At 39.0% G+C, this 13574-nt stretch overlaps 1 protein-coding gene across 1 annotated transcript in view; it reads right to left on the bottom strand.

Moving 5' to 3' along the window:
• Positions 1-13574, bottom strand: part of eys (eyes shut homolog) — a 286827-nt gene that overhangs the window by 14978 nt on the left and 258275 nt on the right. The window contains exon 45 of the mRNA XM_034681752.1: positions 7062-7234. Coding sequence (XP_034537643.1) covers positions 7062-7234 — 173 coding nt within the window. The remainder of the gene's footprint in view (positions 1-7061; positions 7235-13574) is intronic.

Genomic DNA, 13574 nt, shown 5'->3' with positions numbered 1-13574 from the left:
CTGCAGCCCCAGGCGATGGCTAAGAGGGGTTCACAGCTCCCCTCCGCGCCTGCCCTCGGCTCTGTTTGGCTGCTAAATTATTAATAAGGCTGGAAATGCTTCTGTTATCATCTCTAGTGTGGTAGGTAGAGCTTTATTTGCCTATTGTTTCAGAGGAGAGTCTGAGTGTGAGAGCTCCAGCTTATTTCCAAGCTGTGGGTGAATTCATCATATACATGCTAATGTTTCTGCCCTGTAATAACAACAAAGCTCTGTGTGTGGTCGTCCCACCTGTTCGGACCGCACACAAACATATCAGCCATTACTGCAAATAAAATGACCTTGAGCTATTTACTCTGTTCGTGCACAAAATACTCCTGAGCTTTTGATACCAATTAACAATTAACTGACCTGATGCAGACTAATGTTTTACCAAAATATCACACATTTGAAATATAACTAATATATTGTTTTATATTTCATAGTGACTGTTTTGAATGAGATAATCCAGTATGTTTTTTTAACACGTGTCATTATTTTTGGAAGAAAAATCTTCTTTTTAAAATAAATGATGAATATGATGAACTCTACTATCTAATTAACTCCAAGAAAACAGCCCCGCTTTAATTACTAGCTTTGGTGAGAGCTCCTTTGATTTAGTGAGACTGTCACAGAAGTGTCTTAAAGCTCCTGTGAGGAGTTTTTGTCCGTTAATGAAACAGACTGAAATTCATTTTAATGTCTCTTTATGAGCCACAAAAGCAAACGAGACCATCGGTAACGAGACTGATTATTCCTGTGGATTCCTTTTTATTTGCCCGTCACCACTGCCGCAGGGTGTCAGACGTGGAGGCCAACAGTACCCTGCCAAAACAGGGATTTTAAAATTTTACATGCCAAAGATTCATTGTGGATGACAAAGGACCGGGACACATTGAAGAAGAAAGAAAAATGGTTGAATTAACCAAATTAAGTCATATTTTTATGCTAATTAAGTCAGAGGAGAAAAAAAGTTGAATTTTAGTCAGATAAAGTCCTAAATTAAGGACTGAGGGTGGAGTTGTACATTTACAAGCAAAACAAAGACATGAATTTAGAAGAAGTTATACATCCACAAGAAATGTCATGAATTTAAAACTTAGAATCAAAGGTGTAGACTTGGCTTAATGGTTAAGTTGTGCGCCCATGTAGTGGGTGGCCTGGGCTTGAATCCCGCCCGCGGCCTCCATCCTGCATGTCATTCCCCCACTCTCTCCCAGTTTCCTACACTATCCTGTCCTCTCCTCTATAAAATAAAGGTGTAAAAGCCCCAAAAATATAAGAAAAAAATAAAACTTAGAATCAAGTCATACATTTATATAAGTAAAGGTGCAATATTACAATAATAAGCTATGCTGTAACAAGGTCTTTACAGGACTCCCTAAAAAGTCCATCAGACGACTGCAGCTCATACAGAATGCTGCTGCTCGAGTCCTAACAAGGACCAAAAAAGTAGTCCACATCACTCCAATTCTTAGATCTCTACACTGGCTTCCTGTCTGTCAGAGAATAGACTTTAAAATCCTGCTGATGGTTTATGAAGCCCTGAATGGTTTAGACCCAAAATACATCACTGGTCTGCTACTACTTTATGAACCACCTCGACCTCTGAGGTCATCAGGTACTGGTCTGCTTTCAGTCCCTAGAGTCAGAGCGAAACATGGTGAAGCAGCGTTCAGTCATTTCGTCCACATATCTGGAACACACCCCCTGAAAGCTGCAGGTCCGCTCCAACTCTCACCTCTTTTAAATCAAAGATTAAGACCTTTTTATTTGCCACTGCCTTCCTATCTTAGCTCATTTTAACTCACTTTAACCCTTATTTTATTTTTAACATATTTCAAATTTTCCTTTTCTTTTCTGTTTTATTATATTTGTCATTTTAATTATGTTCTTTTATGCTTGTCTGAATGTTTCCAATGCTTTTAATGCTTTAATGTAAAGCACATGGAGTTGCCCTCGTGTATGAAATGCGCTATACAAATAAAGTTGCCTTGCCTTGCTTATGCATTGACAACTGAGGATATAGCTGCAAATTTACAATAATTAAGTTTTAATTAAAAACACATTTTAAATGTATGACACAACGTAAAGCAGTACATGTCTTACTGAGGGCAGAGTTGCACATTTGCATCAAACTTAATCTTTAGGTACTTCTGTGCAAGGGGACTCAAATTATCCTCAGAGTCTCATCCTTTTCTCTTCTTTAACGCAGCTTTGTCCTAATTGTGAGTCACATGTTACACATTTTAAACAAAGAAGAGTCATTTTTCAGAAAACACTGAACAGGATAAGACCAGTAGAGAGATAAGACTTACATTTTGTCCACAGAAGTTTCTCTCTTCTTTGACTTAAGAGGCAGGAGTTTGTTATGCTGCTATGATACTTTTTGTCGTATTTTTAAGCTCTTTTAACCCTCATAAGACAAACACACAGGAGACGGACAAAGATTTATATAAACGCCTCTTTGAGCTTTTACAAAACTTCATTCAGTTATTCACAGAGTCTTGAGTTTCACTTGATTCCTTCCTATTCCTGAAGTAAAACACTGGTTCTCTATCTTTTCAAGGGTCATTAAAAGACTGAAAGTTCTGTATTTCAGGGCTATCCTGCAGACAGGTTTCATCTCTCACTGTAATTGTAAGCCAGTGAAAAGGTTCACTTTACTCTCAGGTACCTTTGGGTGTGCTAAACAGAATTCATTCAAATTCACAAGAGTACGTAATAACTCTTGAAACCAAGGAGCCGAAGTGAATTACTTCAGGTTTCTGTTACTCATTCAACCAAAACACTGTCAGCCACTTCTTTTCAGGCCTGAAGCATTATGTTTGATAAACACAAAATCATCTGAAAACGCTGAGGTGCACTGAAAGAGATTCCTGCTCAGAGTTTGTGTTTGCTAACTCATCACTGCACAACACTTTGAAATACTGCTGGTTACAGAACATATTATTACATAATCATGTTGACATAATATTTACAAAGAAGCTTATGCATTGCCTCTGTGAGACGCATTCATGTATGGATTATAGCACCACACTCTGTCAAATATTATTACATAGCATTTCCACTTTGCTGGGTATTTGTATAATATGGTGCAAACCACCAGGAGCTGCAGGAGAGAAATACAAATGACATACGGCACCAGATTGTGAAACGCACTCTGACACAAACTGCATGTGTGCGGTGCTGATCTTAGCAGCTGGGAAAACAACGCTTCTCCTGAGTTACATACACAGTATACATTATTATATTGTTTTCAATCTCAAAACCATGCAAGGGTTGACAGAAACTCCAATGAATCAATATGAAACTGAAGTGCTGATGCAGAGCAAAGCTGCAGTTTTTTAGCAGCAACATTGATACCAGAGAAAAAGCACAAAGTAAAGTTATACTAATAAAATGACAAAAATAATATTGCATTACATAACTGTGCATCTACACAAGGCTGTTTATTTTTGTTGCCAGCAATGTGATCTTGTGGGAACACAAGCATCCTTCCTTGACTGGAAACATTTGAAATAAAAATGATAATCCCAGTCATTAGCATTTTAATTTACAAACAAAGCTAATATTTAAAACAGACAGGATTGACTGGATCTGAGAAACAGTGCTGTACTAATGGTACTGTATGTTTAACATGCAGTGTGTTCTCTTCATTGTTTTTCTCTGTTAAGCCTATACATGTTCCATAAAGTAGAGGTGTGGGTATTGTGTAATAGGTAGAGCATTAATTATTCTGAGTGAAGTCTTATTGAATATTTATTCATATTTAATGAACTAAACTCTGGAGGCATTCCAGCATCAATTGCACTTCCTCGTCTTCCCGTTCTTCCATTTCCTGCTTGTTCATAAACCAACCTTAGGTATTAAAGTGCACTTGGGAACCCAGAGCTGAAAAATATTTTGCACTTCCAAACCTTCTCCTCGCTAAACTGGAGAAAAAAAAAGATGTTTGCTGGAATATAACGAGCAAGATTTTCTCCAAGTATGCAAAAGCTTAAAAAAGAAGAAGTCAGGGACCTCAGGAGGGGGCACTTTTGACTCTGATGTCAACAAGATCACAATTCAAATGTCAGCCATTTACTTAGTGTGACAGAGGACGGTTACATTACCCTGTTTGACATGCGGGTGCTGAGAGTGAGTCAGAGCTGTGACACGGCTGAGTGACTTATATGCCATGCACCCTGCTGTGTACAGTGTCAGTTTAGTCAAGCAAAACCTTTTGTTTCTGAGAACTATAATCTGTGAGGCCTTCCTCTTCTTCTTCATCATCTCCACATGGCACTAATATTAAGACATTTAGAAAAGACCACTTGAAAAGAAAGCAAATCTATATTTTATAATGTCTTGGATGAGTTGGCCAAATTGCACACACTGATTAAATCTGTTAAAAATGCTTTTTAGAGAATGGAAAACGGGGGATTTCCCTCCATCTAGCCTATGATTTACACCAGTGTTTTTCAACCTTTTTTGAGCCAAGGCACAATTCTTACATTAAAAAAATCTGGAGTCACACCCCCAACCAAAAGTGTTACAAAATGACACATAAAGTCTCTCAATTTATGAATCTATTTATCTGAGAGAGGGACCTTGGCTACTTCTTTAACTGTGTCGGGGCAAAGCATCTTATTTACAATAGCTTTTGCAGGTAGTATTAACGTCTCTGCCACAGTGTGTGGCTTTTATGATTTGGCTACGAGTTCAGCTACAGTAGCTGAGCTACTAAGTAGCTAGCTTTGAGAGCTCTCGCAGACACCAATGTAGTTTTTCTCATAAAAGTTGCCTTTTCCACCAACCATGTTATGCTCTTCATCCAGGTTAGAATTTTGTCCAGGGCCCAGTTTGGAGTTTTCACCTTTCCTTTTTGAATATTTACCCATCGCTGTTGTACGCCTACGTCTTGTCACATACACCTCTCACGCGCATCATTCATTCTATTGTCTTAAATTAACAAGGTCATTAGTGCGCTTTATTGCCACCCAGTGGGTGGGTAGCGCAGGTCAGTACATGGTCGACTATTGAATTACTCCACCAGTCACTACACTGCAGGCACAGACGCACTCCATGGCAAATTATTTGCAGTATATGAATAATATTTCTTTTGGACTAATTAAGTGAAATTGGAAAATGTCCCAAGGCACACCTGATGAAATATCATGGCGCACTAGTGTTCCACGGCAAAGTGGTTGAAAATCACTGGTTAACACAATTAGGTGTAGTCAGAGCCTACGAAGAGCTTACATACAGCATGATAAACCCACTAGACCTATGCAGGGCTAAATGGGGAAAATATATTAATCTTATCACTGGGCTATAGAACATAATTGTGTTAAGATCTCCCCTTGTAATTTAATTTAAATTAATTTAATATTTTTTGTTAACCAACCCCAAAGTATTCTGTAAACATCCTGCAGACCATCCATACCTAAAAAGCTTGTCTAATATTGGTTTGGTGGTGTAGACTTACAGTCCTCTGTAGTTTCATGTTTGTGCTACAGTCTGTAAATAGTAGACACCACATTTTATTCTAATGTAGGTGTACCTTTCTTTAAGTTATCTATTTGTTATCTATATTAATTTAAAGCTGCTGTGAGGAACTTTTGATTTATATCAATTTTGGCGCCCGCCCCTTGTGGACAAAGTGATACCTCTTATCTCTTGTTCTGTACATGCAAAAGTAGTGTTTTCAACAAAAACCTCACCCTGCTGTCTTTTAACTGCCAGATGTATCACTCTATGTGATTATTTACCATGAAAACAGACGAAAAAAGGGTGTTTCTAAAGCCAAATGTCAATCATGTGGTCTGACACCTACTCCCTCTGAGTGGTTTAAGGCATTAAAAATGACAACAGAGAAGGTATCAGTGTTGTTGTTTATGGCTTTGTTTGCTTTTGAAGGTCATAAAGAGGCATCAGTGTTGGTTTCAGTCTGTTCCTCAGCTGGTTAAAAACTCCTCATAGTGACTTTAATATATTATTGTTGTTATTATTATAATTTATGTATGTTTATATTCACTTGTCTATTTGTAATTGTATTCATTTTATTGATTCACTTTTGTCAGATTGCTTTCTTTGTCGTCATTGTTGATATAATAATATAATGTGTTCTGTCAGTTATTGTGTTATGATGTTGTAAAAATGTGTAAAATAATAAAAAACTTTGGTCATAAAAAAAGGTAAAAGGTACTTTGCCATAAATGTTCTGTTTTCTGTTTTCTTTGAGGACTATATTTCCAAATAGGGAGATTAGTTTGGTGTTCTTGGTCAGAAACTCTAAAATAGTCTTGAAAATAAACATGAAAACTCCATCCTCACTGGAGGCTATTTATAAAACCAGCGTCAGCCTACCTTTGTTATCAGTGCCAAGCCGGTCACTGATGTGTTCCCACTGTTAGGTAATTGCAGGACTATAATAAACATTTCCAGAACAACGGTCCGATGCTAACTGCTCCCTAATTATCATTAGTCTGGTGAGCTTCCAGTGCTGTGAAGACCCTCCATCAAATCACTTCCTTGTTGCTTTCTTGTTGGAGTGTACGGTGGAAATTGAAGCTTTCTAAGCCAAGTCATTGTGTTAAATGTTAGTCTAGAATGAAATGGAAAATAATTGACCACCGACAGGCAGGATGTTCCTGCAGCCTACCTTATTAACATAGCTGTGAGAACATTTCAACACCCTGCTGCAGAGCAGAAACCTGACATTTTCAGAAACAGATTGTTAAGAAAAGTTTCTTTGGTCACACTAGAGAAATTACAGTTGTTAGGAAATAAGACCTTATGAAGTGAGAGGAGTCTTTTGGAGAATTCAGCAAGGCAGTCCTGAGTTTTGCGCTGATTATCTGACTCTGTTGCTGGAGGATGATATTTTCTGCCTTTTCAGCAGAATTCATTTTCATTAATCCCCTCACTTAACAACAGGCTCTCATTCCACCCAGCGCTCAGGGCTCTCATTCACCAACTGTTAGCAGATCAGCCTCTTAATAAAGCTGCTAAATCTACGCCGTATTGATCTGTGCAGAGACGTTCTTTGTTACACTTACGTTCATCACACAGCAGACCTTGCCTTCCGTAAGGGCAAAGACACACAGCCTCCAGTGGCGACTTCGGGATGCATGTGGCTCCGTGACCACAGGGGTTGCGCTCGCAGGCGTTGAACTGACATAGCCGGCCTGTGAAGAGTGGCGGGCACTCACAAAACCAGTCCTCAGCATCGCTAAACGTGTAGACACAGAGTGAAACATCATTAGGCCAGAGGTGAAAATGGACCATGACATTGCTGCAACGTGTCCAGATGCTTTACAAGCTTGCACAGCTTCCTGCAGGACACACAGGGAGAGAAGTGATGAGAGATTTGAAAAGATATTTAGAGTAAATGCATCCAGCCATGCTTGTGATAAATGAGACCTGCTGCAGAAACTAAAGCACTTGAGTGAATGTGAAGATAGTTGTGGAGAAAAATAAGACTCTTGTCATGGATTTATTCATCTTCGTAGCTCCTGTGAGGGCAGATTTTCTTTATATGCCTTTTGGTTAAACTAAACACATGCACTCTGACAAATGACGGCAGAAAGCAGATGATTAGTGGAGTGTCAGAAAACTTCAACCAGAAATTGTGCAAGATTTTCATAAGGATGCACTCCCCCTCTCTTGGCAAGCAGAGGAGGGTGACTTAGCATGCAAAGTACTATCCAGACAGGGACTTTATAAAATGCTCTGAGAGGTGAACAACTTTGAGAAGTATGATATCAGATAGAGGGAGCATTGGTGGGGTTTCAAATCTATAAATTAATAATGTGTTTTATGCAGCAGCACTGCAGGATGTATCTAGCTCCTCGAGAAACTGGCTTCGTAAAATGAAATATTTACATTCTGTCACCAGAGTTGAGCATTGTTAGGTATGACTGTATTGAAGTACAAAGGAGGGTGTGTGATAGAGTACAAATTCTGTTGTACGATTATTGGCAGACAGCCAGTGTCAATTTTGGAGACATTTTAAGGCACGGTGATACAAAAATACACACTGTAGCTGCCAATTCTGTCTGTTTTTTACAATAATAGTCTCAGATGAAAATTTGTCTGAAAATAACAAACACTGTTGTTCTTATAATCTTTAAGAATGTTCAAGAGGAAGAATCAAATATTTAATAGCTTCTCCATGTGCAGTCTCAATGTCTCAATTCTTAGTGTGCAGCTGATTTGTCCTTCACATTGTCTGTTAGTGTTTAAATGTTGGTGACACACAGATTGCGTAGGTTTCCTCCTCCAGATGCTCCAGTTTCCTCCCACAGTCATAAAAGCATGCAGGCTGCAGACAGTAAATTACTGGTAGGTGTGAATGTAAGTGCGAATATGTTTGTCAGTTTTTTGCTGAGAGACTGCAGCACCAATGCTCCACTCTGCACATGATAAGTGAGTACAGCAAACAGACTGAGAGACAGATACACAAAATAACTCAAATCTTCTTGTACTTGTACGCAGACTTTTCACAGATGTCGTGTTCACAGAACCTGGCATATTTCAAGGAACAATATTCATGCTTGTCGTTAAGTCAATTTTAAACTTCCTTCTTTGTTGAAAAATTCCTACAAATAGTTCAAGTTAACTGGGAGGTGATGCATTTATTTATTTGTTTTCTAACAGGAAATGGGATTCTTTCAGTGAGATGAGCCCGGGCTTGAGAGCTGCAGAGTCTTTAAACCAGATTACAAAAAATGACTTATAATGAAGAGGGATGTACAGAGCCACCGAAGTACCATGTGGTGGTATATACTGTATGTATATGTTTTTTCTTAATAATAATAATAATAATAATAATAATAATAATAATAATAATAATAATAATAATAATAATAATACATTTATTTTCAAAAACTCAAAGAAACTGTACAATTGTTAAAATCAATACAAGCAAAAAACAAATAACATACATCAAACAAAACAACAGTACAATCACAAATTAAAAGCTAACTTAAAAAGGTGAGTTTTTAAAAGAGATTTGAAAGCTGAAGGGTCAGAGCAGTTATGGATATGGGAGGGGAGTGAGTTCCAGAGGGTGGGGGCAGCTACTGAGAAGGCTCTGTCCCCCCAGGTTCGGTGCTTGGTTCTGTGAGGTGGGGACAGGAGGTTGGCGTGTGAGGAACGCAGGTTACGGGAAGGAGTGTGATGGTGGAGGAGGTCAGTGAGGTAGGAAGGGGCCTGGTGGTGGAGGGCTTTGTGGGTGAGGAGGAGGATTTTAAACTGTATGCGGTAGGTAGGGGACGGGGAGCCAATGAAGATGTTGGAGGACGGGGGTGATGTGGTCACAGGAGCGGGAGCAGGTGAGGAGGCGTGCAGCAGAGTTCTGAATGTATTGCAGTTTATGGACTTTGGATGATGTGCCGTACAGGATGCTATGACAGTAATCTAAACGGGATGTGATGAATGCGTGGATAAGGGTTTCGGTGGCAGAGAAAGAGAGGAATGGATGGAGGCGGGCGATGTTTCGGAGGTGGAAGAAGGCCGTTTTAGTGAGCTGGGTGACGTGGTGTTGAAAAGAAAGGTTGCTGTCAAAAGTTATTCCAAGGTTACGGATGTGAGGTGCAGGAGATAGAGTAGAGTTATTTAAAGTGCATACAAGAGAACTATATTGAAGGATTACGTTTAAATTTTAAAAGAATTAGCTACTATCGTTCCTTTTTTTTAAGTTATGTTCTTTGGGCATTTTTTGCCTTTTTTGATAGGACAGCTGAAGAGACAGGAAATATGGGAAGTAGGAAATGGGAGAAGACATGCAGCAAATGGTCGAAGCCAGGAATCGTGCCAGGGGCGTGCTTGGACCACTAGGCCACTGGCGCCCCACAAGTTACTATCTTGTGGGAGTAAATTATCTCTTGCCCACAATAAAATGATCGTGTGCAAATACTTTTCTACTTTGTGCCCAAGAAAATTATCTTGTCACTCAATTGTGCACACTAGTTATCAACATGCATGAATACAGCAGTGGTATTGATTCCACTTGCCATCAATTGTTGTACCCAGTTATTAGTTTTTTTGATTGTGTGAAAACCATTTATTTCTTACTATCTCATTATCTGCTACTTACTTATGCCCACAAATCAAAAACCTGTGCACACAATATAAAGGAACAACCCATTTAATTAGTTAAAAAGAAATTATAATCAGAATGGCACAGAAAAACAAAAGCAAAAACATATTCACATTTTATAACATTATTTTGCTCTATGCATGTTTCTTGATAAGAGTATCTATTCTATTCTATGTTGCTATATACATCAAAATAAAGTCCTGTTGTATTTTGTATTGTATGTGTCAACCTACTTGGCAATCAACCTTATTTCTGATGATGATTCTGAGTTGGGCACATAGACTGTATAAATAATGGACGTAGTATCCTTGACGTCACCTATCTGTTCCTGAGCACTGTTTTGAAGCCAATCGTTGGCGGCAGCCATATTGGTAATGTTGAACTCAACCAAAAGAGTGTGACATAAAGAGGCGGGGTTTGAGCCTCCTAACCAACAGCTATGTGTTTCCACCTTTCAATCAAGTCAGTCATGTCCTTATTTGGGCAAAAAAACTGTAATCTTAATATCTTTTGAACTGCCACGTTAGAAAGTGTGTGCCGATAGAGGAATTAGCTACTGTAGCCAAGCCATTTTTTGAACCAGGCTGTAAACATGTTTATTTCTGCTGCAAAGGTCATCTTTTTTGAATTGGTGTGTATGTGGTTTCCAGTGTTTCTGCAGCCAGCCTCAAGCTGATTCTCGATGAATTGCAGTTTATAACACTTCTGCATGGGCTTCATATTTTGAGACCAGAGGTTGCTGCTTGGTTGGGCATGATGTTTTCCTGACATCTATTCATCTTCAGAAACATTACAGGTATTTTTGTGCCTTTACAAAGAAAATGCTCCTCAAAAGCATGAAAAGGAAACACAGTCTCACTGATCCTTCTGTACTTTACAGCTGAGTATACAGTAAATAAATCAAGTGCTTTGTATGAAACAAGAAAACAGGTATCACATTTAGCGAGCTCCGTAAGGGTAAAGTGTAGAATGAAGTAGGGAAGGAGCACTGTTGGAGACACTTGAGTTTTAATTAGCCTAATCAAAGACGTGCATGTGTAGGGTGACAAAAGGTTATTTTAATTTGGCAGAGGTAATCGCTTTGATTACAAAATGGAGGTAATGTTTGCAGACTCATTTGAATATGTTAATCACAAATACACAAAAGTGGTCCTTGCCGTTCCTCACGCCGTTCAAAAGATGCACGGATATACTCTGCAGGCTGGATAATACATCTTCAGTCTCATATGAACCAGATAAAACACTGAATGATTGACTGCTTAGCTTACGGTAGCTCTGTCAGCTGAAACAATAAGCTGTGTGTGCGTTTCTACATGCATTTGTCATACTTTATAAGTTATTTACAGAAGTCTTTCATCAGGTGCTTCTTGGTATGCAAATACAGCTCCTCAAAAAGGCACTGTTAAAGGCTCTGCTGCCTTCAGTTCTTGGGATGAAAGCATTTAACCCTCTTCATCCTTTGTTGAAATAAAAAGAAGCAGTGGGTTTAGCTGATTTTATTTATAGAAAACAGAAGACATTCTTTGGTACTGAAACCATATTTGCTTTCCAGTGGTGTAAACAGCCAATTGGACACCACAGACAGACAGTTTGAATCTTGGTGGGTGGAAGGGATAATCATCTGACAGATTAAAGGCTCCTCACTCGGTAAATTGATTACTGAATTTTAATATGAGCAAAGAGATGGAGTGGAATTTACACACGATGTTCACCTGCAGCACTCAAAAGCCCGTTTTAGCAGACGGCTGTTCGATATTTTCCTGACCTCTTCCAGGCAGCCTCGCAAACATTTCACTGGCGGTGAAGAAGGGTGATGTCTGGTGAGTCTGCCTCACAGAGTTTTTTGAAACATGCTGCCACAGAAAAAGCATACTTTAGATGATACTTGAAATGAAGTCCTTTAGAAAGAGGTATAAAGCATGATGGGAACTTTTCTCAAGGGATCAAACATTATTTCTGCGGTCCAACCTGGAACACACTGCACTCTGCAGAGAGATGTGCTTTTCTCTGACACTTTTAAAGTATATTCACATGTTTAGACTCTAAACTCCTCAATGCACAAGTGTATATGCAAGTTTTCTTTAGACTAAACTCTTGGAACACTTACTTAGAGAGGAAATACATGTCTAAGTAAATAGATAGACAATTAAATAAATGAGAAAAAGAACATTGTCCTTAATAAATCACATTTCTGGCCTGCATGTCTCAGGTGTAAAGATGCATTATAATGATTTAGCATTTTTTTGACTATGCAGATTGAGATGGAACACAAAACTTGTCCACTACTTTCATAAAAGTGACGTAGCATCTGCAAAGAAAAATAAAGCAACATTTTGATCTGAATATTTGTCGGAAACAAAGCAGCTCACACTGTCATGCTTGACCAAAAGGTTAGGGAAGAGAAAGATTCTCACAGACGGCCTTACATGTTCAGTGGAAACAGCGTGCACGCTGGAGACCGGCCTGTGCTGGAGGAATAAATTAAAGAACACAATGTGATGTTTGAGTCGAGAATGCTACAGGGACTTCTGACACCTAACTGTTAGAGAACAGCTTCCTTTATCTGTTGATCACAATGTTTTCCACAGAAGTGCCCTACACTCACACTTCAACAAGCCCTTGACACAAACAAGTACAGATGTGTTTGGTCCAGCTTACTTTTTCTGTTTTCTTAAGAATATCGAAGAATGGTAACTTTTGAACCCATGTCCAGTTCAGCTGAGAAATGTTTGATTTCTGCAGAGAGGTGGTCTGTATTAATAACTATTACCTACAATGAACATTTATAGATCCTGAAGATTTTTATAATATGAACAAGGTGACATTAATACAAACTTGAACTTGTTGTCACTTATTCAGCTTTTAATTCAAGCTCAAAGTCGACATTAAATATCTCTTCAAACTCTCACTAAACTAAAAGCTCCAAGGAGGGACTCTGTTTGTGTTCACTTTGGCGCCCCCTATGGACAAAAATATATCTCTTATCTAATTGCTGATCTTGCCCTGAACGTGTGTAAGAAGTTTTTTCCTGAACAGTCAATGATACTAATCAGCCATAACATTAGCAGCACTGCACTTATGTCCATGACAAAATTCCCCCAGGGGACAATAAAGTTATCTTTATCTTTTAAAGTTGATGTGTTTGAGAGAGGAAAAATGGGCAAGCACAAGGATGTGAGCAACTACGACAAGGACCAAACTGTGATGGCTAGATGACTGGGTCAGAGACTGCAGATCTTGTGGAGTATTTGTGGCCTGCAGTAGCTAGAGTCTACCAAAAGCAAGCTCCAAGCTTAGACGACTAACAAGGAAGAAAAACCAGAAAAACTGGTGAACCAGTACCAGGCTCACTGATGTGTGTGGGATATGAAGACTGGCCTCTGTGGTCTGGTCCAAAAGAGGGGCTACTGGAGCTCAAACTTCTGAATGAGTTAATGCTGGTTCTGACAGAAAGGTGTCAGAGCACACA

This window comes from Notolabrus celidotus, chromosome 4 (assembly GCF_009762535.1).
Source record: "Notolabrus celidotus isolate fNotCel1 chromosome 4, fNotCel1.pri, whole genome shotgun sequence".
NCBI classification, from domain to species: domain Eukaryota; kingdom Metazoa; phylum Chordata; class Actinopteri; order Labriformes; family Labridae; genus Notolabrus; species Notolabrus celidotus.
This window is presented reverse-complemented; position numbering and strand designations above follow the sequence as displayed.